Source organism: Aspergillus sclerotioniger, assembly GCF_003184525.1.
Source record: "Aspergillus sclerotioniger CBS 115572 chromosome Unknown BO94scaffold_14, whole genome shotgun sequence".
Taxonomy (NCBI): Eukaryota; Fungi; Ascomycota; class Eurotiomycetes; order Eurotiales; family Aspergillaceae; genus Aspergillus; species Aspergillus sclerotioniger.
In genome coordinates this window covers 856,177-882,002 of record NW_020291004.1, presented here as the reverse complement: position 1 = coordinate 882,002, position 25,826 = coordinate 856,177, and the positions used below count along the sequence as shown (strand labels likewise).

Genomic DNA, 25,826 nt, shown 5'->3' with positions numbered 1-25,826 from the left:
TGTCGCTTAATACTAGATAGCTTTATTGCGATTCCAGCATCCTTATCATCAGCCTGTAAGCCTGTACAAGCTCGGGGGGAACGCAGGCTTCCTCAGGCACGCAGATAGGCCTCTTAGTCAGCCGGCTTATCGCGCGCGCGTTTTGGACGCGTTTGCGGCAAATCGATCCGATCAGTCAACTCAATGGCCGCCACAGGCGAGCTGCTCTGCATCCAGCCTGCTGGCAGCGCTTCTCTTCACGATTCGAATGAGTCTCCGCCGTCATGGTGTCCTGTCCCATCTGCAGCCAGTCGGTGTCGTCCCTGAAGATCAACGACCACATCGATTCCGACTGTCAGAACTTCATCGAGGAGCCATCCAGCTCCGGGGAGGCCCCGGCCACCCAGAAGGTTCAGGTTCCCAGCTTCTTCCAGCCAACCTCCGCCCGGAAAGCTTCCACTCAATCGACTGGACAGAGAGACCAGAATGTCGCCTCCTCGCCTTTGCGCAACGCCAATGGCAAGCGGACGATGACGCACGATGCCGACTCGTCGGAGGCATATGATCGAGTGGGAACCAGTCAACCCCATATTGAGCCAAAGAAACCAAAGGTGAATGCGCTGCAAAAAGCTGCGCCACTGCCGGAACGGATGCGCCCCCGGACTCTCGATGAGGTCTGCGGGCAGGAGTTGGTGGGTCCGAAGGGTGTGCTGCGCGGGCTCATCGAGCAAGATCGGGTTCCCAGTATGATACTTTGGGGTGGACCAGGGACAGGGAAGACAACCATCGCTCGGGTGATTGCATCGATGGTGGGCAGCCGATTTGTCGAGATCAACAGTACCAGTACCGGAGTTGCAGAATGCAAGAAGATCTTCTCCGAAGCAAGAAGCGAGCTGGGCTTGACTGGAAGAAAGACCATCATCTTCTGCGATGAGATCCATCGCTTCTCCAAGTCGCAGCAGGATGTCTTTTTAGGGCCGGTGGAAAGCGGGCAGGTCACGCTCATCGGCGCCACCACGGAGAACCCTTCCTTTAAAGTGCAGAGTGCATTGCTATCACGGTGCCGGACATTTACTCTGTCCAAACTTACGGATGAGGATATCAAGTCGATTCTCCACCGGGCTTTGAGGGTCGAAGGGCCAAACTATTCGCCTTCTGAATTGGTTGACGAGGAGTTAATCGGTTATTTGGCCAGCTTTGCGGACGGTGACGCGCGGACGTCTCTCAATCTTCTCGAGCTCGCTATGGACTTGTCTAAACGGCCAGATATGAGCAAAGGAGAGATCAAACGAGCTTTGACTAAGACGCTTGTCTATGACCGGGCCGGAGACCAGCACTACGACACCATTTCCGCCTTTCACAAATCTATCCGGGGTAGCGACCCGGATGCGGCGCTGTATTATCTTGCTCGCATGATCCAGTCGGGAGAGGATCCGCTTTACATTGCCCGACGTCTCATTGTCGTGGCGTCCGAGGATATAGGGCTGGCCGACAACAGCATGCTCACGCTAGCCATCTCGACCCATTCGGCCGTAGAAAAGATCGGACTTCCAGAAGCACGGATCAACCTGGCACACGCGACCGTTGCCATGGCACTTTCGAAGAAGAGCACGCGGTCGTACCGCGGCCTGAACAATGCGTTTACCGCGCTGGGAGAGCCAGGCGTTGCCGGGCTGCCCATCCCGATCCATCTGCGGAATGCGCCGACTCGACTGATGAAGGAGCTCGGATACGGCAAGGAATACAAATACAACCCTAACTACGTTGATGGCGCGGTGGTCCAGGAGTACCTCCCGGAGCAACTCCAGGGACGGGGGTTCCTCGAGGACCGGGACCTTGGGTATCAGATAGACCCGGATTTGATGCCGTAGACTCTCATCTTGTATCTTGTGTCGACTACAGTACGAGAGCTGCTTGCGCGATTGTTGCCTAGTGCCTTATCGCTAGTATCGAGCGCACCACATGATCCGTTGCGCCCTTGGCAAGTCTGCTTGCCCAAGACTAAGTAGCTTGGATGCTTGAAAGAAGTCCCTATGTTAGATCTGGGACGTCACGACAGTATGCCAGACACGTGGCAGGGGCTCATCTAATTCCTATGCATGCATTACCAGGGAATGCACCCACAATTTGGGGCAGTCACTACGCTTTGGCGATTGGATATGTGGCTATAACCTTGAAGCAGGAGAGAGGGCAGCATGGACATACCAGCCAGAAATGGCTCACGACAGCAGATAGACCACCTATGTAAAAGACAGGCCTAATGGAACGCCCTACAGCATATTGTGCAGATACTACTCCATACGTTACTCCTATCCATGAAAATTGACATGAGTCGTGTTCCAGGCTAGCGGCGGCCGCCAATCATCGCGTCCCCATCGCGTCCCCACTCTGGTTGCTCTCCGACTTTCCTGTCCATCTTCCATCTCATCTCCATCTCCATCTCCGTCCGTCATCCAATTCCCCCATTGCAACCATCCCATCCCACCTGCCATCTTGCTTTTCGCCCATTTAACTCATCATCCACCAATCAACCCATCTCATTGACTCCTGTACTCCCACCCCACTCCACCCCACCGACCGCGGTCGGGGCCCCTCCCTCCCCGACCACCATAAACAAGCACCACCACAATGGCCTCCTCAACCCAACCGTTCGGCACGCGCTCCTACGCCTCGGGCAAACTCCCCGATCGATCGCTCAATACCAACGCCCTCCCCTTCAGCGCCTCCTCCTTCTCGCGACACCGCAGTCTCGCCGGCGCCCCCGGCGCCACCAGCTCCGCCGCCGACTTCGCCGATCCCAAGTCCACCAACCAGGTCCCATTAGGCGCCCCCCAGGCACCCCCAGCACCCCCCATGCACTCCCAACCCCATGCCTCCTCTCCACAAGATACGAATCCTCTGAACCGGTTAACAGAGGAGCAGCGCGAAGAGATAAACGAAGCGGTACTTCCTGCCAGTTCCCTATCCCCAACTTAATACTAACAAATTACAAAACAGTTCACGCTCTTCGACCTCGACCGTGATCGACACCTCGACTACCACGAACTCCGGGTCGCCTTCCGGGCACTAGGCTTCACCCTCCCCAAACAAGAGCTCATTTCCCTCCTAACGACCTACGGCGTCCCCCGTCCCCAAGTCCAACAGCAGCAGCAACAATCCGGGCAAGCACCCCAACAACCACAACAGAAATCGGGGGGGATAACTAACCCCCAACACCCGAGTAATCTGCTCATGCCCCTTTCTGCGTTCCAGGCCGTCACAGCGCTGAAGATCCTGGAACGGGATCCAAGGGACGAGATTCTACGCGCGTTTGAGCTGTTCGATGAGGGTGGGAAGGGATATATCGATTTGGAGGATTTGAGACGTGTGGCGAGGGAGTTGGGTGAAACGGGGTTGGAAGAGGAAGAGTTGAGGGCTATGATCGAGGAGTTTGATTTGGAGGGTGTGGGGGGTGTTACGCGCGAGGCGTTTGTGGGAATCTGTTGGCAGTAATCTCTCTATTGCTTCTGTTTTTGATGGTTGGGAAAGGGGGAAATATATGGGAAGGCTTGAGGAGATGGAAATCAGGCTGTTTGGTATTACTCTACTGTACTCTATCTGATTGTTGGTAGAGGGCTAATGGTCCTATTCTTGGTGTTGTCACGGTTTTGATTTCTGTGCATGGTGGGCGCTAATTCATTTCGAATTCTGGATTTCGAGTTTCTGTTTCTATCTGGTTTCTCTGGTATGGATCAGCCGTTTTTTAATCAACCACGAATACATACACACGGGCATGTTCACCACCCTACGGAAAAGCGGAGAGGTGGAGTTAGTGTAAAGGTAGGAATGGTGTATGTAACTTATTTGGTAAGAGTAACTCCGACCCACTTTGTCTTGTGTGAATTGCTGATCCAAGTGAGTCTTGAAGATACAATCATTCCAAAGAGCTGATTGAGGTGTGAATTGTGCTTCCAAGGCTATTTGTTGGAGGTGCAAAGCTACTATACCTTACCTGGTAAAAGCTCCGGAAAATCCAGTTTCCGACTAGATGCGGTGCATCTCTCTTCCTCTTTCCCTTTCTTCTCTCTCTCTCTCACTCTCACTCGTACAAAAGCGACTCATTCGTCGGAAAACAAGGCCACAACCACATTCACTGACGCGGCCAAATCTACGTGACACAGAGTTTCGATATCTGCACATCCTCTTGAAGAGTTGGGAGCTATACCAACCTGTCCTGATATATTGGGGGAAATATCGAACTATATACATACCGTGAAACGTGTGTACTAGCAATGTTTAAGCCGCATCCGAACTAACATCAAGAAACAAAGGAAAACCCCACCGCCACCTCCTCCAGGGGCTGGGCCAATGCTTTGCATGAAGGGCCATATTCGCACAAACGAGGGGATCATATGCAATGGCTTCAGCTGTACCTAGTTCTCTTCATTCTAAAAGATACTGTCCGTTCTTACTGACATGCAGTGGCTTCTTACATCGCAGGCCCAAGCTTCCTGGGTGATTCTCAATTCTGAATCCTGATCCTGTTTAGGGTGCTGCAATGAAGAGAAAGAGAGGCTTCCTGGAACCGACAAGACATACAGAGCGGAAATGCTATGCCTATTATGGGATGACACATTGCACAGCCAAGGTCCGATCTATTGACCGTGATATCCTACGGCTCGATCGATAGATAGATGAACGCTTCGTCAAGATGGCGTAAGGGCAGGGTATAATGGGTCCAACATCAGAGTCGGTCGAAATGTGCCTGTCTTGTTCAGACTGAACGTCGAATTCCTCAAATAAAAGTGAAAGCCAGCATACCCATCGTTCCGAGGTTGCCAAGAAAGAGTCGCACGCAATATAGAACTCGTGCATGCTGAATCTCTGGCAATGAGAGAGGTTTATGTGTTGTCCCGATAACAATCCGATTGAATAGTCCCTGTGATTACTGTCACAGCCTACGTGGGATGACATGTGATGAAGCGGTTGGTTCTTCCTATTGACATACAAGGACCGTCACCCAGCTGTGGCTTTGGTCTAGTTGGCAAGTCGTGTGACTGCTTAGACTTCCTAGCTACGTGGCAGACTGGGAATGTGAGGTGAACCCAGGGCAGGCGAAAGGGTACGTCCTTATGCTCCGACATCTGGCATACAATATACGGAAATTTCACCGTCAGCTACCTGGAATCACCTGCACTGGGAGCCGATTCTCCTCAATATCATACGCATTCGTGGACTTTGACGGTCATTGTGGAGTGCGGGCGTGTTCCAAGGACAACCTACGGCGTCATAGCAGGAAGGCTGGGGAGGCTAAATGCCTGATCCAAGGACATTCTACTTGTTGACGCGAGGTATACCCCTCATGCGGTCCGCAATCCCCGCAAAGTGGTGCAATATGAGATGATGCGCGGTAGGCGGCCCGCAGCATTGAAGGAATGAGGGCTTGGTCGGTGCCTGAGGGCTGCCATCCGCCAGAAATCTTCGGTGGAGAAAGTGGTCCGACGAGATCGGGGAAATGGCGGGCTGGTCCACCGTCTGAACTGGGGGAACCCGGGGCAGTGTTGGGGCAAATCAAATTACTCTTCCCTGGGATGCCATTCGATGAGTGAATGCGTATCTACAGGTGGTGACAGCCGTGACAATGCCAGGATTTCCGCCTAGCCCTACCGGGGGCCATGAGATGCCTCACGTCTCGCCCCGAACTCGCTACCTGTGGAAGTCAGCTTCTGTGTGGTGGGACTGTGTCTCTTCTGTCAGTCCGATCCCACCTGACATCCCTCGTAGGACCGGTTAACATCAAACAGCATCGGCAAACGGATATGACAGCTCCCTTCTCAACCCCCCCAAACAAAGCCGAATGCTGGATGTCGGCCAGTTCTTGTATTTGTATTGTCAACAGTGCTAGTTCCAGTTGAGACGATTTCAGGGAAGATATACTGATCATGTAGCTCCGATCCATCCATATAACAAGTAAAGTATACCACTACTGATAATTAACAGACAAGACAACACACCCAGAACCTCTCATATAAATTATAGGTTCAATTCCAAATACACCCTTTCTCTCCCCCCCCCCCCCCCCAACCGTCCTCTCTCTCAACGAGAGACAAAAAAAACAACAAGGAGAGAGAACTAACTACCAAGCACAATTCCCCCCATCAACCCTCAAATCCGCCTCCGTCACAAACGCACTGAACTTCCCGCTGTCGGCGAGGGGAGGGGATCGACCAGGCGGAGCTGGTCAAGTTGGCGCAGGCGAAGATGGGGGGTGGGCATGCTGTGCACACCCGACTCGGCCTGGTGTACAGGCAGCCTGGTCAATGCCAACAGATAAAAAATTTCAATGTCTTCAAGGGGTTGGAGTGGACTGGAGTAAAAGAATGATCGATCCAGTAGACTGCGGGGAAATCACGTGCCCATTGCGGGGAAGACCCTCCGTAGTTGTTGGGACACAGTCTTCGTTCCGTCTGTTCTCCAGATGGCCAGCGGATTTCCGTTTTGGCCTACTGGTATGAACTTAACATATTATTGAAACCATGCCACAATTAGTTTACAGCTGATGATGATGTCTACTAGTTAAAGTACAGTTACTAGCTATACATTGCTTCTTACTAAATCCGGCAGCTAACACAAGGTAGTCTGGTTGTTTTCTAGGAAAGGTTGAAAGCAAGGTGCTTATTAGAAGTATGTCTCGAGGACTTGTTAAAGGTATGAAATCAGGTACGCACAGCACCAAGGAATCAATCATTATACACTGCAAAGATAATATACCACGCCCTGTCTAATATGAGCAAAGAAAGGACGAAAGATGCATCAATACAAATCCCAAGCCGGTCCAAACCAAACCCAACCCAACCTCAACATCCAGAACTACATGCGCCGTCGATAGTACACCAGAATGTCAGTCGTCAACATGAAGAAATAGCGCTCACAGGATCATGATGTAAGACTATATTGAACAAGTATCAAGCGTATCGCCCCGGGGGCGTGTACTGCACCGGCTGGCCGGTCGGGCCTGGGTAGGGCGGCGGAGGCTCATTGCCTACCCCGTAATAGCCTCGCGCGGGCCACTGGTTCATCTGCGGTGGTGGAGGCATAGGGCCTGTCCAGCCTCCGTATGCTGGACGTGGCATAGGCTTGGGCGCGCGGGCCCGGCGACAGCGCCCCAGTATGCAGGAGCAAAGTGCAAGCAGGATCAGGACTCCCACGGCGCAGGCGACACCGATCACGATGCCCTTATGGTTCTTAATCCAGGACTCGACATTCTGGCCCTTGCAGTCGCCGTTGCTGCAAGATCCGCCATCGCCACAGGGAGTGCCGTCCAAGAAATTTTGGTTGACGCTGTAACATTCGCCGATTTTCGGGGACGTGCAAATCAGCTCACACGAGGAACTGAATGCGCTGCATGCATAGGTGTCGTTGCTGTGCAACAGGGTGCCCATCACGCTCCGGCATTGGTAGTCCCGGCTGGTGCACTGGCCGCTGGCACAGGTCAGCCCGGCGCCACTGCTGCCGCAGCTGGTGCCGTCCTTCTTGAACGCGTCTGTAGGACAAGTACTCGAGTTGCCGCTGCACGTCTCAGCCTCGTCACAGTCTCCGCGGCTGGCCCGACACACCGTACCGGCCGACGAATACTGGCAGCTGGAGCAACAGCTGTCGTTGGAATCGTCGCACACAGCCCCGGACTTGAACTTGCATGTCGTGGCGTCACAGCACTTGTTGTCCCCACAGGACTCTTCCCCGCCACAGTCACAGTCTTCGCCAGACTCGACGATCCCGTTCCCGCACTGGCTGCCGGTGTAGGTGGTCACGTCGCGGTTGGCGGACAAACAGCTGGACTTGACGCTGTTGCCGCCCAAAGCCGAGCAGATGTTGCCGATGGTACATTTCGAAAATGCGGTGATGTCCGTCCCGGTTGTAGGGTTCATGATGTACTTCCCATCCGCATCGCAGGTGGAGGTGGTCAACGGACAGCACTGAGACGTGGCCTCAAGATCTTGTGCGCAAGTCTGGGAGTCGCAGTCGTGGACGGCCCCGAAGGTGTGGCCGGATTCATGCGCAAAGATTTGCCAGCTGGCCCCGGAGGAACGGACGACGACGTTGGTTCCGCTGACCGTGCTGGAACCATCCGAAGAAGCATCCGAATTGCAGAGTTGGCCTAGCCAGGCCAGTCCGACCTCATTTCCCGTCGCGCAGTTACTCATCAGGGTCCAATATGCGTTGTCGTCGGTTTGGTCTCCGCGCCACTTGGAGAACAGGTCCAGTCGAGAAGTGAGATTCCCGCTGGAGCAGGGCATATTCCACGCGGTAGCAGCGGGTGGATTGTCGGGACATGAGCTGTCGGTGATGGTCAGGTTCCGCAGGCCGATGGTGATGTTGAACGCCTTTTCGTAAACACTGGATGCACTGTTGACAATGCTGATGACCGATTCTTTGGCGGCGGTTTCGTTGCCAAATGAGCCGGTAAATGAACAGTCCGTTGCAACGCCAATCAGGGCCACTTGCTTGGTGTTCGGACAGCCCGACGTGTCGCCAATGGTCGACTGCAGGTTCACCCCGCCGGCATTACCGGTCACATTCCCAATGTCCGATTGTCGCCTGCTGAGTCCGAACATCGAAGTCAAAGACATGCCTCCCCAGGCACTCGTGTCTTCCTGGCCGAAGGATTGCAACACAGGATGATTTGGGTCGGTGTTGAAACCCAGCTTATCGGCTTGACACGAGGTCGACCCGAGCGATGAACGCTTGAGTTCCGTATGCCGACGCACCATATCCGAGTCCCGATAGAAGACCATATAGTCCGTCGGCGTATTCACAATGTCGACATCCTCGTCGCGCTTTTTCTCCAGGTATGTAGATTTAAGTTCGACGTGATGGTTGTCGCCATTGACACTGAAGACTCCTTCGAATAGCGGGTCCGGCCCGTCATTCTTCAAGTAAATCCGCGTCCATCCGACCGGATCCCACATGCTTTTGCCTCGACCGAGCAGACTTCTCCCCTTGAAGACCTTGTGCTCGTGTCGCGCAATGGGCTCTTCCCGTCGAACATTGCCGTCCGCGTCGAGGTACTGCACGTAGGCATCTTCGGCCAGGATGTCGTGATTAGGCTCGAGCTCGAGCTTTATCCGCTGGTCATTGTCATGGAGATTGAAAATGATGTCAAAATTGGACAGATGATCGACCTGCTGCGAGGGTGTCTTGATTGTGGTGTGGTCGAGAGTGGAAACATGTCGGATGGCACTTGGTGATTGAGAGCGAGCTGTGCGAACTAGTATTAGTAAAACCATGCAGCCACGGTTGCGCAGCACTGACCTTGTACATTGACCCCCAAGAGGGAGATTGCACTTGCAACGAGGGGGATAGAGTAAGTAAGAAACCGCATGGCTGACAGCGAGCGATACAGCCGATTGGAGAGGATAGTCGGATCAACAAAGAAGAAAAGCGAAAGTTCAGGAGACCCCTTTGATTCCCAGCATCAGGCAGCGACGTAAAGTGAAACCGTCCCTTCACGCGGCGATGGACCCGGTCGAGATCTTGGCTCGGGGTCCGATCATGTATGACGGGTCACACCGGAGATGAAAGATAACTGGCGATGTGCTGTTTTTCTCCGAGAACCCACAGCTTCACGAGTAGTATACACTGGGAGCGGATGTGAGCGCGACAACAACAGACAGCAGACAGGCTCGCTCACGACGAGGTGGAAAGGGATTCCGACAACAGCGAACGACCAATGTTGGGCTTGGCTGGGGCGCAGCCGCCTTGGCGGGCGGGTGGGAATTGCGAAAGAATGAAGGGAATCGATCCCACGAGAGCAACAAAACGATCGTTGTGTAACGAAGGAGGGGGGGGGAAACAAAGAGAAGGAGAAGGCGTGGTTGCGGCGGAGGGGAAAGAATCGAAGAAAGGCGGAGGAAGAAAGATGGGAAGATGGAAAGATGGAGAGGGATTGACAGGGTCTCTTTGGACCCCTTGGGTTGTCGCGGACAACAACGCCAAGCCCCCGGCGCTTACGGACGGTTGGCGGACTGTCGCCATCGAGCCATCGACATCAACGCAATATGCATCATTCTTCATTCATTGCTCTCCCTATGTACATAATCATCATGGTATGGAAAACACACAGGTTTAAGGATTAGTCAGGAGCCATATGGAACATTTCGTGCGCTTCTCGGGCAAAATGCGGGATCAATGCGCCACACACAGCACAGGCTACACAAGCCATCGTACGGTCTTCCCCGTCGCTCTCCTCCCAGGCATCATTCTCCACTTGACTCCAAGGAGCGGCTGGGGAACATGCAGGGCGCAAGGTTTCCGCGTGGTGTAGATTCATACTGCCACGCTCGGAAACAGTCTCCGGCTCTGCAATGCGCCGCAATCCTTGACTCTGGAACATCTTGCCAATGTCGCGCCCGCTGCTCTGCTTCCGATCCCCAGCCGCATCGACCATGTTAGTTACCGCGACATTCATCAGGCGCAGGTTCCACTCGGACCTCTCTGGATGAAGCTTGCGGAACATGGAGAGGAGCTGGTCGTGCACCAGTCGCTCTGCCAGCGCGTCCACGTTCTCATCAACATGGAACGCATAGCCAGGCAATGGGGCCGAGCGCGAGATCCTACCTATATGAAGAGCTTGGGTTCCTTCTATGGTTGACCGAGGACGTGTGGACAACCGTAGGGTCCGAGGCCGAGCGAGCCATCGGACTTTAGGCACCCCTGAGAGACTCGAGGTCTCCGAAGATGGGTCCGTTGGACTGTCAGCATCGTTGTCCTTTTCCGTCAGATCTGTCCGCATCCGACGGAGAAGGCTCCCTGTTAAAAGAATCAGCTCTTTACGCACGCCGTCCAGGGTGTCAAGGCGACCGTAGGAATCTTCAATGCTGATCTGCGTGGGCAAGTCTCCAGTTTGGATGACCTCGGCATTGTCTACGCCACTGAGGAGTCCCCATACCCGCGCACCGATATCCCGGGGAGCCCCTGAGCCCCCTAAGATCCGATCGAGGAGGGACGGGCCCATGCCAGGCAACAACCGCACGTCCCTAACGGTAACCCTGTCGGGGTTCGTGGCCACGTCTGAGGCCAAGGCTGAGCCGGATTGAGCGCCTCCATCAGTCAGACAGTTCGTGAGTTTCCGGGTCAGCTTGGAGCCGATTCCAGGGATCTTCCTGATCTCGTGCGCGTCGACAAAATCAGCCACATTACCGGGCGCAGCCGGCTCCGTGGTTACATACGGGGGAAGCAGCGTGGTCTGGTTGTTGGGTTTATGAGTGCTGCCTACCAGCTTGGCAAGAAGCTTGGACGTCGAAATCCCCACCGTGGCAGTGTAACCTTTGTGATGCTCCAGTTGACCGCGAAGATAGCCTGCCAAATGCGAGGCCACCAGCAATCGGGTGCGAAGGCCGGATGCGTCTTCGTCAGCTGTCGCCGAGGGCGCAGTCGTATTCGGACCAGCAGGGTAGGTGGAGCCGCACACTCGGGTGGCATCATATGTGAAACCCACAGTGGGTTCCAGGCGGTCAAGGTGAAAGAATGAACGTTCCAGATCATGGCGGTTCAGCAGATCAACGTTGTAGGCGATCATCTCGGTGACATCCAGGAACAACTGTAGGTGTGTATCACTATCAGGAGGGGGAGTCAGATGAAACCGAGTCTGTGTCGCAACGTACCTCGTCAAAGCCCAACCGTTCGACCCTCTCCCCCCAAACGAATGATTTGATGTAGAGAAAAATTTCTTTCGAGGCATCGCGAAACTTGGACAGGTCTTCCCCCAAGACGATGACGACGTCCGGACAGATCTGCTTGGCCTCTCTGATCAACTGGAGTTTGCGCAGCCCCCTCCGGCGGGCTTCATAATTACAGGTCACTACGATCTGTTTCTGTTGAACCGCCAACGGCAGCGTTTTCAGCACGGGCTGTTCCACCTCGAAGACAGAGGCGTAGAAACAGTCATAATCCTGTGGGGAGCAAGGACGAAGTTAGCAGGCTGTTGGGCCAGGGCTGAGTCAAGGTCGCAGGATTTGGGTTCCGATTGCGTGAGGGACTGACCAAGTGGAGGATGGTTCGGCGGTCATCTCTGGATGGAGCCGCCGCCATGAACTACCTACTCACTTAAGCAGTGGATGATTATGTACCCCGTGCAGAAAATTCGGATGGTCTATGGTAGACTGGCAGAAGGCTGGCGATGAATCTGAGACAAAAGGCTCAGCAAGCAACGGAGCCCATCCGCCAAGCATTTGCTGCAGGGTGCAGAGACTCAGAGATGGAGACACCTAGAATATAGATACTAGATAGTAGATAGTGCCATGCAGCAATCATCATTCATCACGACTAGTGTAGAGTGGTAGTGGAGGCAGCAGATGCAGCAGATGGCGACGATTGGATGGTGGTGGATGCTGCAGTGGGACAATTCAGCCGGTGAAGCCCATTGTTGGACGCAGGCAGGTGACCGGCCTCTGATTGGCGTAGAAACCCGCGGGCTGGGAAGTGGCTGGCAACGCCGGTCACGCTGGGCGGCTGGGGTGAAACGCGGTTGGACAGACCCTGGCTGACTCACCCTGCCCGAGACTGGCCGGCTAACCGCATCTGTCATTTCCCCACAGAGCTCGTGCAGGGACTATGCCATATATAGAACACCGCGTCATCTGCAGCGCTGATTGGCCCAGACAGGCCCAAAAGGATGGCAGCTGGCTTAGCTAATCAAGGCGACGGTGCCAAAGCTACTATAAATATCGAGCGCGTGCCCCAGTGCCACTCCAACAATCAACAACGTGGAGGTCAGAGGATTCAGAGGACTCAGAGAACTCAAAAGGCCGTTAGGAATGTTCTCAGACGGAGCGGGGATCGGGCTGGTCGAGCGATGGATCTGCCGCGTGTCTCGGCCGGTCGTTGAAGGGCAGATGGAATGGAGCCGTTCAGGATGGGCCATTCGGCCATTCTCGATCACCAGAAAACTGGGGCCTGTCGGAGGCGGCGTCAATAGTTGAGATATAATTAGCAGGGCGGCGGTCGAGAGGGACAAGATGGAGATGCGCAGTTGATAGGATGATAGGATGGAGAAGGCTCATAATTTTAGCACTTTGATTAAGATTAATTTCCACTGCAGGAATTTTCTTTGCCATCAGTTCAGGTTGCATCTAAGAAGTTGGTTGATCCATCCATCTTCCACCACATGGACCACTGCATACTCAACCATCTTTAAAAACATACTTTGTTCTTCTCCAGCAGCCAGCATAACCAGCATGAGTTACTGCTGATCGTTCTAAATTGGGAAGCCCTCGTACAGGTGCCCACGTCGACTTGTCTCTGGGATTAAATTAATATTATTGCCATCCCACCTGGTCTTATTTCAGAACCTTATCGACCCTGTCTGCACCCCGAATCACACTCTCACACTCCTCGGCGGCGCTTAGTTGCTCGTCTTCTGCCTCTACCTCGTCTTCTTTCTTATTCTTCTGCCTCCTTCTTCCCCTCCTTCCTCGGCTCACCTCGTGTGTTTGGGGGCCTTCGCCATGCTCGCCACCCCGATGACCCCGCAATCCTCCCACCCGACTTCTTCTTCTTCCTCTTCCAACATGGCCTGCAGTGCCAATTCTCGCACTCTCTCCTCCAGGCCCAAGCTCACCCTCCAAACCACCTCCCTCCCCCGAACCTTTGGCACATCCTCGACGGGCTTGTCCCTCACCCTGACCACTGGGCCCACGGCATCTCCTACCGTCCGCAACACCTTCAAGAATGCCTACGAAGTCGCTAGCCCTCCATCCGCCACCGCGTCCCCCTCGTCCAAATACGCCAACAACCGCCTCAGCAAGCCTTCGTCGCCATACACCACACATAACCCCTACCAACTGCCGCTGGGGGTCAAGAGTATCCTACGCAACTCGCCGCTAGAGCCGAGCTGCCGCCGCCGGGCTGGTTCGGTGGCCACCACCGGGCCGAATGGTGGACCGAGCGCCCGGCGCGTCTTCTTTCCGGCCAAGAAGCAAGTCAGTTATCGCTGGCCGCTGGAGGAGGAAATCAAGACCGTGCACTTCACCGCTCGCCACTCTGATCTTCACCATGACCCTCTCCCCGCTCCTCAGCTGCCTGAGCCTGCCCCCTCAGATGAGGATTCCGACTCCAATGCGAGTGTGGGACCTTCGGATACCAGCACCTCTGAGGATGAGCCCGAGACCGGTACAGGAAAGACGCCCTTGTCTCCCGTCAAGCGAAAGAAGCGGAAACTTCCGAATGCCGACAGGCAGATTCGGGCCGTGGCCCTGATGGATGGAATCGCAGCCAGCCACAACCAAGACACCATGACGCCGCAGACGCCGTGCAGGAAACGGGCCAAGCGTCGCTGCGAATGGCGATGGACCCTGGGGCCGTTAGAGAATCGTGAAACCCAGCTCCATCCCGTCCCAGATGAGACTGTTGCTACCTCATCCGCGTCCCAGCCTGAAACGATACCGCTGGAGTCGGAAACCGAGACCCCCTCGTCTGCCCCGTCCTTGTCCAGTGCCAGTACTACCCTCTACCACTCCAGTCCCAGTTCATCTGTCGCTTCGGATCTGGAGCACATGACTCACGACCTTGGATGCACGCATGCCGATCAATGACTATAACCCATGCCTTGGGATGACCCCCTTGCATTGATGATCACGACTTATGCATATAGACGGCAGATGAACCCCACATTCAGCATTACCCTGTCCTATACATAGCTATCTACTCTCGACTTCATTCCTTTCTTGGTTCGGTCGTGCCTTGAATGTCCGGGACATTCAGGTGCTACAATGATGTCATCTACGTATACCTACCGACCAAGTTTTTCTTCCCTTCTTTATACATATACATTTATTTACTTCCAATAATACATACGTGCATGCATAGAGAATGCGTTTGACGCCAGATTACATGGCACCCATCTATCTATCTTGGACTATTCCCCACGCAGCGACGTCGATCCCAGATGCGTCCTCCTGACAGCGCTTAATATAGCAAGCTGTGGAGACCCTGGTACGGTTGACTTTGGTCGATCACTTGTAGCGTCATCACTAGTGATAGATGCGCAGATGTGCACAAATGGTGTCAGCCAGCCCTTGCTGCTGTACATTGTCATACGGTAGCTGTTCAGGGCTTCCTGTTTCCCTGCCTCTCTCACTTTATTACCTTCTTATCACTACCCCAAATTGACAGTCTTAACAGTGCCTCGGACCACCTGATTGGCCGCAAATGCAGCTCCACTCAGCCTGCAGGAAAGGCGACGACGCTGCTCAACGATGTGAACGACGCAGTCTCTCCATCGAAGAGAATACTATTAACTGCTTTCCATTTCTCTTGATAACGGTGGTCTACCGATACATCACCTTTGATGAGGCCCGGGTTACGTATTTCCTCTCACGAGGCTCTCGACATCTCTCAGAACTCTCAACTGTGTAAGCGATGCAAAGTCCTTGAGTTCGACAACCGAGAGCTGGGCGGCTCCATCAAGACGGGAACAGCACGTTACATTTACAAGCAATCTGGTGTATTCGTCCATTGGTTATGGTTCTCATCTCCCACAAGATAACGGGGGTTGGGAGTCAACGGCCAGGAACGAACCCCGCTCTCGAGGGGGCTTCTTGTACATACATCCTACTGAAATGTCGCCTGAGTATACTCGACTCGGGGTTTTCGATTACAGACCGAGGGGCCGAGGTGGGACTACTACCTTTTGGGACCATGCTGAGAGGTTTCATATCAGGCTTGTTTGAGCTTGTGTTCTCTGGTTGGAGTTATCGTACATAGTATCATTTCTAGAGTATCGTTATACAGGAAGTGAAATCGACATTATAACCCCCGTGAGTGATAAAGATAACAATGTGTAAAGTTACCACGTATCATTCATATCCATTCGTAAATGCATGCATACATACTAACCCTAATCCTAATCCTACATCTTCCATACCCCCACATATTACATACAAACCCCAAGAAAAGAAAAGCGATATAGAAAAAAAGAAGAGGGGCCATCATGTCCCCGTCTCGGTCTCAATATCCGGTTCCCGACCCGACAAATCCCCCGTAAACTTCCTCTTCACTCTCCGTAACGCATACTTAGTCTCATCTCGCGCAAACACCGCATTCCTCACAGGTCGCCACTGCATCATCCCCCGTTGTTGGCGCTTCTCGCTACGTTTATTCGCTTTCTTGATGGCCGAGTCGTCGGTGCTACTGCGACTCGGACCAGCACCTGCACTACTGCTCCCGCCACCGTTGGTGGACATGGTGCTTTGCGAGACGCGCTGTTGGTGCGGGTAGAATTCGTCTTCGTTGTCGTCTTCTGTTTCGCTTGAAGAGGAGGATGAGGAGGGTTCCTCTTCGGCTTGGTGTTCGAGGTGTTCTTGTTGCGGGGTGGATTGGTGTTGCGCTTCTTCGGCGTGCATGGTGCCGTAGGATTGAGCGACGGTGGGAGGAGGGTTGACGGGGTCGTGGGGAGGTTGTTCGCGGCCTGGTTCGGCGACTTGGTGGCCGTGTTGGTTGAGGTAGGCGCCTGGGTCGTGGCCGAAAGCGCCGCTCCAGTCTTGGCCTTGCTTGTCGATCCAGCGTTTGCGTTCGCGGGGTTCGGCGTGCTTGAGGATGTCGCGGCCGTCGACGAGGGATTTCTCGTGCAGCTCTTCGAGGTCCTCGGGGATTTCCGAGGAGATGCGGCGCGAGCGGACGCCTTCGGCGATTAGGGCTTCCCAGGATTCGAAGGTCTCGCGGGATTCGTTGTCGATGACGAAGCGTTCGTGGGACTCGTCGATTCCCGGGCTGAAGTAGGCGCGGAATTGGAGGCGGCCGACCTCGTGGAGGTCTTCGAGACCGGGGTTGCGTTTGATGTGGCAGTTGGTTTCGGTGATGTAGTTCTGGGTGAGACGTTTGCCGTTCTTGGTGGACCAGATGGGGATGTCGATGGGGGTTTCTTCGTTGTCGGCCATGTGTTGGAGCCAGTAGACGGCGTAGGCGCTGGGGTGGTGGTGGCCTTGCTGGTGGAATTCGAAGACGACGGGGGATCGGTAGCGATGCTTGACGGGGAGGCGGAGGCTGCGGCGGTAGGCCTCGTCGGAGAGGTCGAAGGTCATGTTGGGTCCGTGGATGGAGCAGACATGGCGGGTGATCTTGCCGCTGCTGCCGCCAGTGCGGAGACGGATCTTGGAGCGTTCGTGGTAGTTCTGGACGGTGATCTGCTCCGAGGTGAATTCGAAGGTGCCCACGTCCCAGCCGAGCATGTTGGGAGGCAGTCGAGTCTCGACGTGCCGGAAGAGGAGTGAGATGCGGATACGGCCGAATCCAATGCCGCCGTCCAGAGGATACCATCGGGTGACTTGCGAACTGGTCTGGAGGATGTCGGAGAGCTTCAGGGGGATGACGCCGAGGATGGGGTCGTGTTGGCGATACCGTTGGTCTCGGACGCTGATGGTGACAAAGGCCGATCGCCAATCTCGGACGAATCGCTCAGTGCCGGCGTTGAAGATGGGCTTGGAACTTAGGGCTTTGGCACGAGTGCGGTAGATCTGAGGAAGGTCAGGGATGGGGATGGGAATCTGTGGGAAAGAACGGGGGTGTGGACTGACCAGCTCGTCGTTGAGGATGATCTTGCAGTAGCTCGTGGGCAGCTTCTCGCCTTGTTCCTCCTTCTGTTCACCATACGGTTTGGCCGGCTCGTAATCCCTCCCTTTGCGGTTGCCGTGGCTGCCCTTGACGTTCTCAACCTCCAGGTTGACAATCTGATGGACCACGATGCTCAAGATACCGCTGGGCCATAGAGGATCGGGGGGTGTCTTGGTGATGGCCTCCTCTTGTTCATTGCTGATGACACCCTTTTCGTCCTGGAACTCGGGGGTGTCTTTGAAGTTATCCGGCAGATCCTTCTTCTTGCCGTCGGTTCTCAACTCGGCCCTAAGTTTGGGTTTGCCGAAGAACCCAACTTCCCAGTGCAGTTCTCCCGGCATCTCGCTGCCCTCGTTGAGACCCTGGAGCTTCGAAACCTGGGCATACATCTTGCCAGGATGCTGGATCATCTTCCGAATGGGCAGTTCCACTTTCCCAACAATGTCGTCCGCGGTAGTTCGATCCGAGTCCCAGAGCTCGACGCTCAGAGCTTCGTCCGCCTTGATCAGTTCTGGCGTCACAAGCAACGCTGCGGTTTCCTCCCAGACTGGATTCAAGTCGTCCTCGATCACGCGCGTGCAGTACATGGGTTTGCCGTACTTGGAGAACGAGAGGTTGATGTAGGGGTCGCTGCCACCGCCGTAGCTGCCACGTCGGTCCTGTTTGCTCAGTCCTATCGCACGGTGGATACGAATCCACATGATACCCAATGCCTGGGTCTCCTTGACGATATCGTCTCCCTTGAGCAACATGCTAAGATCCATTGTCATGGACTTGGGGGCCGCAAACAGACCGCTGGCGGTGGCAATCGCATAGTTGACGAAGTTGGAGATCAACGGGAGGTTCAAGATGTTCACGCCTCCTTTAACCATGGGCATGCATCCAGCTTTGATGTGGGGAAGTCCAACCAGACTGAAAGTGACGTCTTTCATGAATGGGGCCTCTGGCATCATCTGGAATCGCGCACGCACGGTGCCTACCATCTCGATCAGCTCCACGAAGACCGGAAAGGGCACGCCAAAGAGGCCTTTGATTCCCAGGTAGAATACTATTTGCATGTGCATGTTGCGCGCCTTGGACGAGGTGGTTTGACCGCTAGGTTTCGCATGGTAGGCAAAGGAGGCCTCGATATTGTAGTAACTACCGCCCTCCTCGGCGGCTGCAGCCTCCTGGGGATCCTTGTTCTTAACATTTTCCTCATGGATGTGATCTTTGAGTTGCTGAACGTGTGAGTCTGGCAGTGATCGCAGGCTCAGAATCCGTATCGGGTTATTGCCCTGGTCAATCTCTGCAATCCGAACGTTCTCCACTACCCCAGGCGCTGAAGCCTGCATGATATCTTCGATGGTATCCGCAACAGGCGACAGCATTTCGGGGTTGATGAGTCCCCAGAAGACCCCAAGGAAGGAATTCATCCATTCAACTGACTCGGGTAGCAGGTTCGCAGTAGCCTAAGATATAGCCTGTCAGCCTCCTCTACTCATCCAGAAGAGCAACACGTACCATCTGCCCTCTAATCTGCTCACTACTCCATTCCATCTCCCGACCACTTCGAATAAGCTCTTGTATCCACAACCACACAGCACTTGCAACACCAAATGCCAAAGGCAGCAGACCCCATAATGAGCCACCGAATATCCTGCCTGTGAAGACAATAGCAGCAACAATGCCCAGACACAGACCCATCCCCCGACTCTCCAACTTATCAAACATCGGCTTATACGTCACCGTCGGCGTAGGATGAAAGAGAATATTAGTCTTCTCTCCATGAATCGGCACATCTGACGTCGTCCCCTCCGCAATGGGATCCGGCGGCGCCGTAATATCCTGATTCTCTTTATACTGCGAAAGACTCTGAGTCGCTTCGGTCTTGACATCCTACCACACCACACCAACCTAATCAGCATCATCCCATGATCATCTCATCTCACACCCCCCACAGAAGAGTATCTACTCACCGTCGGCTTCCCAACATTCGCATTCGGAACCACAAGCTACATACCACCACCCCAGTCAATCAGCAACCCACAACACCAACACCAAACCAAGATAAAATATCAAACATACCTTCGGATCCTTAACCGCATCCATCGCCTCCTCATCCAAATCCTCCACCTCAATTTCCTTCCCCGTCGTCGGATCCGTCACCATCCGCGTCTTCCCCGACGTCCTCCTCGGCTTATGAGGTATCTCCTCCCCTCTCTCCTCCTGCTCCTTTCGTTTCGCAATGAGCGCCTCCTCATGAGCCTTCCTCTCCTGCTTATCAACTTCCAATCTCTCCAGAAACCGCCCGATAGTCGGCACCGGGTTCGCGCCGCTCCAATGCTCCCCTACCCGGTGGGTTTTGGGCGATTCTCGACCATTGTGTGGTTGGGCCATTGTGATGAACTTTTTTGATTAGGGATGAGGATGGGGGTGTGGTTGGGTCCCTAGCTTCGTGAAGCCGGGTGAGAGGTTGGAGGTAAGAGAATTGAGTTCGTGGAACAGACAGACAAGTAAACGCCAGTCAGGTGAAAATGAGGGTGAAGTCAGGGTCGGCCCTACGCAAATGCACTACGTCATTGTGGAGAGGGGGGAGGGTTGCCAATGGGATGATAGCCCGGGGGGAGGAAGCTTGCAAGGGAGGTGTAGGTTGTGATGATCCAGACCGGATGGGTTTTGTTGATCGTGGAGAATATTCCTATGCATGTATCTAGTAGGTGTTCCATGTTGGGTTCTTGGATTCCGTCATTGCGGCGGAAAGTCGGGGCTTGGCGCGCGGAGGGAAGGAAGGAAGCTGGGCTGGGTTGGGCTGGGCGATTTAGAGGTTGTATGTGTAGAAGCTATGAGTAGTGAGGGTTGATGAGGGTATTTACTACATAGTTAATAATGGTCATTAATGTGGTGATGGGATGAGATGGGATGAGATGTTCTTCTGTGGCATGAAGCATAAGGGTGGATGGACAGCGGGCGGAAGTTGTTGTTGATGATGATGACGTCATTGTTGTACTCTTGTTTGTAAGGCAGCATGATGCTGACTGACATGGCATTTAGATCATGCCATATTCTATTATGCACTGGGCACATAGTAGTATATCGTTTATGCTGATATCTTGATGGCAGGCCTTTCTCCACCTTGGTTATTTATAGACTGGGACAAGATTGTCTATCATCGTGCCCGGATATACTGCTGTATAGTATGGGTGGCAGTAGCTACTAGACAGGGAGGTAGAGAATCGAGGCTAGGTATATTACATAAAAAGCGGGAATATAAACATGAAATAGTTGAAATGAATGACTCATTGAACCATTGCAAGAGAAATGATGGCATAGTACTACTGTATATATTGTCCCATTCCAGTATACACCAATTAGTATATATCTTGATTGCAGTGCTCATAGATCTAGAATCTTAACAAGAATTGACACAACCATAGGAATACACCTAATGAGACTACCATTCCATAACCAGCTACTTACTTCATCACCAGGACACATAAATTGAAATCCAGCAGCTGTAGCAGAACATCTCCAATCGCATAGATAATATACCTCGATCGCAGGTCACGTGACCCTAGTCTGGAGATGGCCGTCACGGCCACTCACACCGCCGCAGCACCGCAACATGTGGCTTTGCCTACCACCTCACCACTCACCACTCACCAAACATTCACCTTCTCGAGCAACCTTCCACCGGATGCTTTACCAAACCCCATAATCCTTTGGAGATTTCATAATCCCTCTAATCAAAAACAACACAGTCCAACACCATCAAGCAAAAACAACAGCACAGACAAACCAACGCCGAAGACCCAAACCGAGCCTCAGCTGCTTTTCAAGATCACACAACCACCACCAAAAACAACCAACCTACAATGTCATCTCCAGCCGAGGAATCTCCGGCCCAGAGAGCCGCCCGACTCCGTCGCGAACGCCGCGAAGCTAAAATCAAAGGCGATGGCGCTGCCCGTCTCGACAAGATCACCAGTTTGAGCGGCCGGACGCCGGCGAGTCGTACGTTATCCAGCATATTCCCTTGTACAAGACAAGACAAGATAGGGTTCAGCTAACAACTCCGTGCTTACTACCAATATAGTCCGTGAAGAAACCTCTCCATCCCCCTCCCCCACCCCACAACCACCGGTCACTGCATCCCCGGCGCCCGAACCCCGGGCCACGACTGCACCGGCACCCCAGCCAGTTTTCCCAGACCAGCAGCAAAGCCCCGAATCCCTCCAAGCGCAACAAGAGCTCTTCCGGGCTCTACTCCGCCAATCCGCCCCGCCCCAAGGTACCACGGAGGGGCAGGAGGTTGCGGGGGAAGAAGACCCGACCATGAAGCTACTGTCCAGCCTTATGAACGGCGAGACCAATCTTAATGAGAATGCTCTACCCGGTGGCCAGTCTCCCGCGGACTTGTTGACTGGTCTGGGAGTTCCGCCGTTTGTGGCGAGCATGTTGGGAGAGGCTACGCGACAGAAGACGGACGCAGAGAAGCGAGAGATTTTCGTGTGGAAGGTGCTTCATGTGGTGTTTTCGGTGCTTATTGGGATTTATTTGTTGGTGTTGATCGGGTCGTCGGTCGCGACGTATGGCAGTCAACCCCCGCCGCCGGCGACGGCGCGGAATCCGTTTGTATTCTTCACCACGGGGGAGGTGGTTCTTAGCGTAGCGAGGATTATGATGAGGGGTGGGAAGGGTGGGTTGGGGATGTGGTTGCAGTTGGCGAAGGATATCTCAAGGGATGGCAGTCTGGTGCTATTCCTGTTTGGAATGGCAAACTGGTGGCATCGGGAGTGGATGGCTAATTAGGGTGCTGATAGGCAATTTTCATTTTCTGCCAGGGCTGTTTCATTGTTATGACATGGTGTGCCGGCTTTCTGCATTTACGAATCCATTTCGCATTCTTAAACGCTCGGCCGTTGGTATTCTGATGCCCGTTGCATGCAGGGGCTTGTTACTTACTATTTGCTTAACAAGTGCAAGTAGCACAGCTCCCACGTGCGTAATCGTGTGATTGTGATGCATGGACCGGTTAGCTCAGCCCTTTCCAAGACAATTTCAATCCTGACCCGGGGTCTCCCACCTTCGACTGTCACTGGCCAGTGCGCCCTATTCCTCGGAACTGGAAGAGGTTGATATTAGCTGTAAAAGCGTTGCTAGTAATCACTAGCAACGTCCGTCCAAAAATATTAAAATAAGACACCAGACAACGCGTACTGATCCATCGGGTGAACTAGGGAAAGTAATAACGGCTAGATAGGGGCAAGGAGGGTCGTTGGGACGGGCTTTCCTAGTTCCTAACTTCCTACCGTCGTGTTTTGGATGCAGACGGTCTAGAGATTCGCCGTTTTCCACCCCCGAGCCCACCCTGGTTGGCTCATCCAAATGGCCACTAAAAACTAGCGGCGGGCTCAGATGTCGAACTCGAAATGGCAAAAGCGGACCGAGAAGCTTAGTGGCCGGGCCAGGCTGTCCCAGTGTCAGTACCCAAGCAGTAAGTACTGCCTAGCCTAGGTATAGATAGGCACCAGCTGAAAAAGGTAGGTCCAGTCAGAACGGGAAGATTTCGTGATGAGTGCCGAGAATGCGCATTCTTTCACCGGCTGGGATCATGGACCAGTCTATCACTCAATGCAATATCCAGGCAATTATCAGGTCTGCTATGTGCATGACCGGGACTCCGTATATGCATAGCCATCTGCGTTAGTATGTCGAGTCGGGTGGCTAAGTACCAAGATAACTGATATTAACAGTGATAAGCGGAAAGGGGGGCAAGGTGGGCTTGACGTTGTATCGGGAGGCTCCCTAGAGACTGCGGTGGGTGAAGTGGTCGAACATCTACCGACAATGGAAGACGTTGATTTGCTAACCTTGAGAGGGTCTGGAAGATTAGCATGAAGGCTCTGTACTCGGCAGTGGGTATCCAAGGGCTAAACGGGACACCCGGGACCGGAACGCACTCACCTTATTATTACGAACGGGTGCGAAGGGGTTGGAGCTGAAGAAAGAAGACATGTCGGTTGAGAGAAGCAACAAGGCTCATCTTAAGTGGCACCGAGCGACGAATAATACGATTCCCTCGCCCGCGAATGGAAAGATGGAGGAGCACGCCGAGCGTCGATCGGAAAGCGGCTGATTTGGCGGCATTGAAGTCGAATGGGGTTATGCCGGCCGGCCTCCACAATCCCCTGCTGGTGGTGAAAAGCTGTTCCGTAGTCCGTAATCGCATTAGCATCGTTATTCCAGCATTGATGGCATAATCCAGGCTGCCAGCCTGTGACACCCATAAACCTCCCCACATGAAGGGGAACCGTGGTGGTAGTAGTATGGTGGGGATGTTCACTGTCTCGGGGCTAGCAGTGACTTGCACACATCTGGATTCTGGCCTCATTCCATGTACAATAGAAGATTGAGCTATTTCATGGCAATCGGTTCCAAATCCCAAAAATGAATATTCGGCTGTCTGAAGGAACAGGATGCAGTCCTTCCAGTTCTCCGTGCAGGGCGTTGGAGAGCAAAGCCTAGGTCCGAGAGATGTCCGCGGCCACGGGGAGAAGGAGCGAGACATAGCCGAACCCCAGCAGAACCACGGCGGTCCCGACTGCCCCTCGACCCGTTCCAGCACGACCCGGATAGAGATGATCGACTGTCTAACTGTAGCCAAGGCATATGTAAATCATCGGCATTAGCGAAATATGGGAGTAGGGACGGAGTACTGTGGAAGTCACTGCAACTTGGAATTATCTATTCGGGTGAGGTGTTCATCATGATAGGCCACTCACTTGCAATTTCCCTCGTTAGCTAAAGTACTGCCGTATCAATACCCTTCGGTATGGTAGATAGGTTGGATGGACGTATCTAATCTATGGACGATCATAGCCATCCCTCGCTTGGTTCCACGTCCAGTGACACCTGGTAGCATCTGGGATATACCCGCCCACTTTTGGATCTCGACATAGGGAGTTCTTAGTGTGGTAATCATAGTGGTATGTAGATAAGCCGGCTTTGTACTTATTGTAGTAGGTGAACAATGCGACAAGATAGATACCACTAGTACCAGGAGGTACTATCTCCGTCTTGTCCCCGGATTGTGTACTTATGGACCAAGTAGATAGCAGGTAGGTATGGAGAGCATCAGCTGAGATGACCTTCGGTCCTACCAGGCCTTCTACCATGGCCTGCTCACCGAGATGCTCACCGGACGCTAACTAGGAAGTACTAGCAGGTCAGCCTACTGCAACTCCCTGGTTAGTAAGTCAGGCACTGCCTGCGGGCGATACAGGGGCACCCTAATCCGGCTTCAGTGAAACTTCCGCGAACAGAACCGCAACCACTGGTTGGATGTTTCATTGGACCATGCAACCCAGCTATTGCCATTCATTAAACAATCCAGGGACAGCCACAGCGATCTATCCCTGCCGTGCATGTGGATAGATTCCTAGATAATAGGCATCTAGACGGTCGACTATCTAGCTACCCACCTCGATTGCTTTATAAATTCCTCTCATCCACGGTCATGCCAAATCTTACTAGGAGCAGTTCCCGCGAAAAAGTAGCAGTAAGGTTTTGGCTCCCCCGCGCGGCACAAGCCTCGCGAGGATGGACACGTTCCAGTTGCGAAATCCCCCTCGGATCGGGTGCTTGGCGAGTGTTCGTGTGATCCCCTGCCGCGCCCCAAAGATTTCAATACCGTCCGCATTGGGCAAATCTGGGGTAGGCCTGATGATGATGGTGATGGCGGTTGTCTGGGCGCACAGACAGATCGTAATGCTCTGGGGCCGAGATGTCCTCGTTGGACTGTGCCCTGCGTACTCTAGATGTATCTAGAACAAGCACAGTACTTTCTGAGGCCCCTCGGCCCCGTGTTTAGGGAATAGTATGCCAAACATTAGACGGACGCAAGCATCCTTCTATACCGGAGTAGGCTAACGTCACAGCCAGCGAATTTGGAAGAGAGCACAGTAGTATCTAATGAAATGTAATAACCCCAAGGATTGTTCACTGGAGGGCAAGTGGTGAATTGTCGCTGGTGGTAGATCGTCGACAGCCTTCCCCGGAGCAACGGAAACGAGAGCCTGTCAAGCCCCGCATGGCCGAGCCCAACCTTTGGGTGGCGCGTTTGGACTAGTGCGCGTGAATGCGACAGGGATATCAAACGCCATGCAGAAGACGCCAGTCTAGTGGCATGAAAGGTCTGCCGGGAAAAGACTGTCCCTACTCGCTCCTTATCATGACCCGCAGCCACTACACTTAGTCCCAGGCCCATTCATTATAGTAGG

At 53.7% G+C, this 25,826-nt stretch overlaps 9 protein-coding genes across 9 annotated transcripts; 4 read left to right on the top strand and 5 right to left on the bottom strand.

Annotated features, from left to right (window-relative positions):
* Window positions 1-190: 190 nt before the first annotated feature.
* Window positions 191-2,250, top strand: BO94DRAFT_535450 (ssDNA-dependent ATPase MGS1). The gene has a single exon (XM_025611786.1). The coding sequence runs from the start codon at window positions 264-266 to the stop codon at window positions 1,848-1,850; it is 1,587 nt and encodes a 528-aa protein (XP_025467540.1). The 5' UTR covers window positions 191-263; the 3' UTR covers window positions 1,851-2,250.
* A 177-nt stretch (window positions 2,251-2,427) lies between these two features.
* On the top strand, window positions 2,428-3,755 carry cdc31 (putative cell division control protein Cdc31). The gene is made up of 2 exons (XM_025615072.1): window positions 2,428-2,922; window positions 2,977-3,755. Exons 1-2 carry the CDS (start codon window positions 2,608-2,610, stop codon window positions 3,469-3,471), a joined length of 810 nt encoding a protein of 269 aa, XP_025467539.1. The 5' UTR covers window positions 2,428-2,607; the 3' UTR covers window positions 3,472-3,755.
* Window positions 3,756-6,814: 3,059 nt separating this feature from the next.
* admB (ADAM family of metalloprotease ADM-B) lies at window positions 6,815-9,486 on the bottom strand. The gene is made up of 2 exons (XM_025617648.1): window positions 9,271-9,486; window positions 6,815-9,217 (listed from the first exon to the last, which is right to left on the bottom strand). The coding sequence occupies exons 1-2, from the start codon at window positions 9,338-9,340 to the stop codon at window positions 6,924-6,926; spliced, it is 2,364 nt and encodes a 787-aa protein (XP_025467538.1). The 5' UTR covers window positions 9,341-9,486; the 3' UTR covers window positions 6,815-6,923.
* On the bottom strand, window positions 9,487-10,150 carry BO94DRAFT_75348 (uncharacterized protein). The gene is made up of 2 exons (XM_025617647.1): window positions 9,653-10,150; window positions 9,487-9,597 (listed from the first exon to the last, which is right to left on the bottom strand). The coding sequence occupies exons 1-2, from the start codon at window positions 10,030-10,032 to the stop codon at window positions 9,582-9,584; spliced, it is 396 nt and encodes a 131-aa protein (XP_025467537.1). The 5' UTR covers window positions 10,033-10,150; the 3' UTR covers window positions 9,487-9,581.
* Window positions 10,091-12,048, bottom strand: BO94DRAFT_585877 (putative DNA polymerase iota; the record flags this gene model as incomplete). The annotated part of the gene is made up of 3 exons (XM_025615719.1): window positions 10,091-11,557; window positions 11,622-11,909; window positions 12,001-12,048. 3 exons carry the CDS (start codon window positions 12,046-12,048, stop codon window positions 10,091-10,093), a joined length of 1,803 nt encoding a protein of 600 aa, XP_025467536.1.
* Window positions 12,049-13,201: 1,153 nt separating this feature from the next.
* On the top strand, window positions 13,202-15,013 carry BO94DRAFT_75299 (uncharacterized protein). Its single transcript, XM_025617646.1, has one exon. The coding sequence runs from the start codon at window positions 13,464-13,466 to the stop codon at window positions 14,547-14,549; it is 1,086 nt and encodes a 361-aa protein (XP_025467535.1). The 5' UTR covers window positions 13,202-13,463; the 3' UTR covers window positions 14,550-15,013.
* A 931-nt stretch (window positions 15,014-15,944) lies between these two features.
* On the bottom strand, window positions 15,945-19,944 carry BO94DRAFT_465971 (C2 domain protein; the record flags this gene model as incomplete). Its single annotated transcript, XM_025608142.1, has 5 exons — window positions 15,945-17,468; window positions 17,529-19,016; window positions 19,069-19,443; window positions 19,524-19,559; window positions 19,633-19,944. 5 exons carry the CDS (start codon window positions 19,942-19,944, stop codon window positions 15,945-15,947), a joined length of 3,735 nt encoding a protein of 1,244 aa, XP_025467534.1.
* A 1,229-nt stretch (window positions 19,945-21,173) lies between these two features.
* BO94DRAFT_535445 (uncharacterized protein) lies at window positions 21,174-22,703 on the top strand (the record flags this gene model as incomplete). Its single annotated transcript, XM_025611785.1, has 2 exons — window positions 21,174-21,558; window positions 21,641-22,703. Coding segments are annotated over exons 1-2 (851 nt in total), but the record flags the coding sequence as incomplete, so codon positions are not given.
* A 787-nt stretch (window positions 22,704-23,490) lies between these two features.
* On the bottom strand, window positions 23,491-24,426 carry BO94DRAFT_535444 (uncharacterized protein). Its single transcript, XM_025611784.1, has one exon. It carries the CDS (start codon window positions 24,113-24,115, stop codon window positions 23,519-23,521), a length of 597 nt encoding a protein of 198 aa, XP_025467532.1. The 5' UTR covers window positions 24,116-24,426; the 3' UTR covers window positions 23,491-23,518.
* Window positions 24,427-25,826: the final 1,400 nt, after the last annotated feature.

Excerpts from the sequence above, each read along its gene's own strand:
- BO94DRAFT_535450 (XM_025611786.1), top strand. The coding sequence starts at position 264 with ATGGTGTCCTGTCCCATCTGCAGCCAGTCGGTGTCGTCCCTGAAGATC.
- cdc31 (XM_025615072.1), top strand. The coding sequence starts at position 2,608 with ATGGCCTCCTCAACCCAACCGTTCGGCACGCGCTCCTACGCCTCGGGC. Across the intron at positions 2,923-2,976 it reads GCGAAGAGATAAACGAAGCG|TTCACGCTCTTCGACCTCGA; the intron begins GTACTTCCTGCC and ends ATTACAAAACAG.
- admB (XM_025617648.1), bottom strand. The coding sequence starts at position 9,340 with ATGCGGTTTCTTACTTACTCTATCCCCCTCGTTGCAAGTGCAATCTCC. Across the intron at positions 9,218-9,270 it reads CTTGGGGGTCAATGTACAAG|CTCGCTCTCAATCACCAAGT; the intron begins GTCAGTGCTGCG and ends TAGTTCGCACAG.
- BO94DRAFT_75348 (XM_025617647.1), bottom strand. The coding sequence starts at position 10,032 with ATGAAGAATGATGCATATTGCGTTGATGTCGATGGCTCGATGGCGACA.
- BO94DRAFT_75299 (XM_025617646.1), top strand. The coding sequence starts at position 13,464 with ATGCTCGCCACCCCGATGACCCCGCAATCCTCCCACCCGACTTCTTCT.
- BO94DRAFT_535444 (XM_025611784.1), bottom strand. The coding sequence starts at position 24,115 with ATGTCTCGCTCCTTCTCCCCGTGGCCGCGGACATCTCTCGGACCTAGG.